A 3,719-nucleotide genomic window follows, 5' to 3' on the forward strand; every position below is an offset into this window, starting at 1 on the left:
CCTGCCCCGCCGGGTTCGGAAGAAGTCGCGCACGCGGGCCGCTGATCCCCCCCCCCCCCCAGGGCTCGGGGCAGTCATCGCGCGTGCTAAAGCGGCCCCCGCCCAACACGCCTTACCTCGAGTAGGCCCGGGGGTAGGTGGGTGGGCCGGGGACAGCGCATGGATGGCAACACAAACACGCCCACACCTCTGTGCGTGCGCCCTTGTCCTCGCTCTTTCTCCCTCGCGCGCGCGAACACATACCACACATACATGTGTGTGTGTGTGTGTGCGCGCGCATGCGAACCCCACCACAGGTGCAGGAGGAATGGCGTAGATTCCAGGCACACAACACAGACAGGCAGACGGACAGGGTGGAGACCAGAGTGCCAGAGTCAAACACCTCCCGCAACACACACATACACACACACACATACGCATAATACACACATACACACAAACTCACGCGGTGCCATGGCGGAGGCATGAAGCCATCCAAGCGGCAGGTCACGGCCCCAATGACGAGGGCTAAGTGATGGCGGCGACGGGGCACTCTCGGTGGGGCATGTGTCGGGGCGCCTTTCAGCTGCCACCGGCCGAGAAAGCGAGACGCACCGAAATTCGCAACCTTCTTGATGGCCTTGCGCAGGCGGCCAGTCTTTTGGGAAAGGGTCGCGCCATTTTGCTTGATGGGCCCAGTGAGACCCCGAGAGCCCGAGTGAGACCAGCAGAGGAGGAGAGCGTCGACCGAAAGTGGGCCATCGCATGGTGGTGTGTCAGAGTGAGACGGTCGTGGGACAGACATAGGGAGGAGCTGGTTGACTGGGAAGGGGGGGGGGGGGGCGCCGCGCCATGGGTAAGCCGGGATTCCCGGCGCACATACACCCACGCGCACATGCACACACATGCACACACACATACACACAGACAGACAGAGACACTCAGGCACATGCACATATGCCGAGGCTGGCGATCAAGTGCGACGGTTAAATGCACAGATCCGGGCCTGGAAAGTGTGTCGAGCATGCAAGTATGTACGCGCGGCGGCGGCGGCGGCGGCGGCGGCAGCGAGGGCCCCTATCGTGGACCTGGTCTCCAATGCCCTTCGGCCATGTGAATGCATATGCCCCCAGCATGGCCGAAGGGACATTGCCCGGCTGGTCGACTGGCATCGGTGGCTTGGTAGATGTGCAACACCTGAAGGGGGGGGAGGGGGCATATGAGGCGCGCGCGCGCGCGCTCGTGGGTGCCCCTCCGACCGGCCGGCATGCCTGTTGATGAGGACATGTTACAGCAGGCCTTGTCCCTCTTGCGGTCAAGGCCGAGGCCCCGAGAGGTGGCTGGTAATTGCATCTTCCAGGGGGTAGGAGGGGGGGGGGGAGGGAGCCTATCCGGGCAGGCCCAAGGGAGACAGGGACTTGCCTAGGTGCTCGGGCGCCAAGAAAAATGCCAGTCGCCAATCGCACTACCGGCCGAGAGGGGGGAGCATCGGCCCAAGGGGCCGACCGCCCGTGGGCCATCAAGACACAGGGGGGCACGCAAGCTTGTGTGCCGATGCAAGCACAAACAGACAGGCCCATGGTCGAAGGAGGGGAAGGGGGGGGGAGAGGAGGGAGCCTCGTTCGCCCCGCATACCCCTCTCGACATTCGCGCGGCAGGCGGGCCAGGAACCCGGGAGCAACTTTCAGCCGGCTAGGGGGTGCCGAGGGGCGGATATGTGGGCGGAGGGAAGGTGCGCCGGTGGGGGGAAGGGGCGCGCCCCCGCCGGCCCGACGGGACCCGCCCGCAGGAATGGCGCTCCCAAAGCACCAACCCACGAGCCGTCGTGGAGTGTGCCCACACACGAACACGCATGTGGGGGCACGGGTGCGCCCCGGGGCCCTTGCACCGTGGGAAGAGGAGGGCGGAGGGCGGGAGGGGGGGGGGGGAGTGTCCAATGGAACATACCAGGAAGCCATGGAGGCAAAGAACCCGAAGGGGCTGGGTCCCGGCAATAGCAGCACGCAGGGCGGGGGTCATCTCCAGTGAGAGGGAAGAATCAACGTGGAACTCCTCCGACGGGTCGACCAACGAGAGGGTCTCACGGAAGGCGGACGTTTCCTCGGGCATATCACTCGGGCCAAAATCCGGGTGGGTTGAGGGGGCGACAAAGGATGCGGGCGTGCGGGCGTGCGGGCGTGCGGGCGTGCGGGCGTGTGCGCGTGCGCGTGTATGCGTGCTGGCGTGGGTGGGTGTGCGTGCGCGCGTGTGTCTGTGTATATAGGTGTATATGTGGACCGGCTAAAACCGACCAGGCAGTGTGGCGTCCTGGAGCTGTGGCACCATGGACCCCGGGGGGGTTGGCAAGCGCGGAGGGGAGCGTCAGCGGCCGAGGTGAGGGCGAGACCGCCGCCGGCGGCAAGCCAGCAGCACGCGGTAGATGAGTGGCAGGGGCCTGGAGCCACGAAGCCCCCATGCGGCCTGGGTGAGCGTCGGAAGGCGGCACACCATCCACTCGCATCGGCGGACGCACCTGGATGTGGGCGCGTGGAAACTGTGGCGGCACAATCTCGTTCGCGTGGGGCGACCAGGAGGGGCGGGGGGAAGTAGCGTGGTCAAGGAGAGGGAGGGGCGGAGGAGGAGGAGGGCAAGATGGGGCTTCTTGCCGGAGAGCAAGGGGCCCGAGGCTCGGGGTCGGTGCGATTTCGGTGGCCGGGCTACGGCGCCTCCGGAATTCACGCCCCAGGTACCGATGCCTGCGCTTCGCCTCCTCCACCGGATACGCCCCCCGGTTGAACTTGGCCGTGGGGCAGATCTCCGGTGGGAAGGCAGCGAAAGGCGAGGGGAAAGCAAGCGAGCGAGCGAGCGAGCAAGCTACCAGGCAGGCAGGCAGGCAGGCAGGCCGCTTGTGCCATGCGACCGGTTCCTTCACACTGCCCCACATCCCCCCACCCCGCCCCAGTCACCCTGCCCCGGCCAGCCGTTCTCCGGCCGCGGGGGCGGGTCAGAAGCCCGCAGTAGACCAACGTTTGCCCGGGCAGGACGAGCGAGTTCGCGGCGGCCAGGTCGTCCCACGCCCCTCGCATTTAGGATGTGCAGATGGCGCGCTCTTCTCATTTTTCCCGGTCCGCCAACAGGGCCGCTCACTCGTCGGGGGGGAGGCGGGGGTGGGGCACATCTGCAGGAAAGCGCGAGGGGAGGGTGCACGCACACGCGCGCACACGCGGAATGCGTGGGCCTCGGCCGGGGACGACCGCGCGCGTCCCTCGCAGAAAGCGTGGGAACACCGATCGTAGTCACGTGTGGGAATATTGATTGCGGGCTATGTGTGGGAGACCATTTATAAGGCACTTTCCATCTGTGTTGGCCGGGGGACTGGAAGGCACTGCACAGAGATACCGCACACACGCACACACACACACACACACACACACACACACACACACACACACACACAATCCCCAAACACGTATCCACCCGCATCCACTTGCAGATTTCCCTCGACCTGCCCCGCCCCCCGCCTGTGCGTCTGCCCCGCAGTCCTCGCCTCTCCCGGAGGTCTCCGCCTGGTGGCCCCACCATCACCCTCTCGAGCCGCTCTCGCTCTGCCTATCCCAGCTTGTCGGTCATCCCTCGTCTGGTGACTCTGGCTGCTCCCTTCTAGGCCCCCCCCCCCTCCCGCTCCCTCCCGCTCCCTCCCTCTCGGGACCCCCTGGTGCGTATTCCCCTTAAAGAGACAGACCTCGCCTTCTCCCCGCCCC

The 3,719-nt window shown here is 66.2% G+C and overlaps 1 protein-coding gene across 1 annotated transcript in view; it reads right to left on the bottom strand.

Annotated features, from left to right (window-relative positions):
- The window catches only part of H696_03658 (hypothetical protein), a 3,817-nt gene extending 1,207 nt beyond the window's left edge, over positions 1 to 2,610 (bottom strand). The window contains exons 1-3 of the mRNA XM_009497531.1: positions 2,492 to 2,610; positions 1,927 to 2,292; positions 595 to 664 (exon numbers count right to left, since the gene is read on the bottom strand). Of these exons, the coding sequence (XP_009495806.1) occupies positions 595 to 664; positions 1,927 to 2,088 (232 nt within the window). The 5' untranslated portion in view covers positions 2,089 to 2,292; positions 2,492 to 2,610. The remainder of the gene's footprint in view (positions 1 to 594; positions 665 to 1,926; positions 2,293 to 2,491) is intronic.
- Between the last annotated feature and the right edge of the window lie 1,109 nt (positions 2,611 to 3,719).

This window comes from Fonticula alba (genome assembly GCF_000388065.1).
Source record: "Fonticula alba strain ATCC 38817 unplaced genomic scaffold supercont2.5, whole genome shotgun sequence".
NCBI lineage: Eukaryota > Rotosphaerida > Fonticulaceae > Fonticula > Fonticula alba.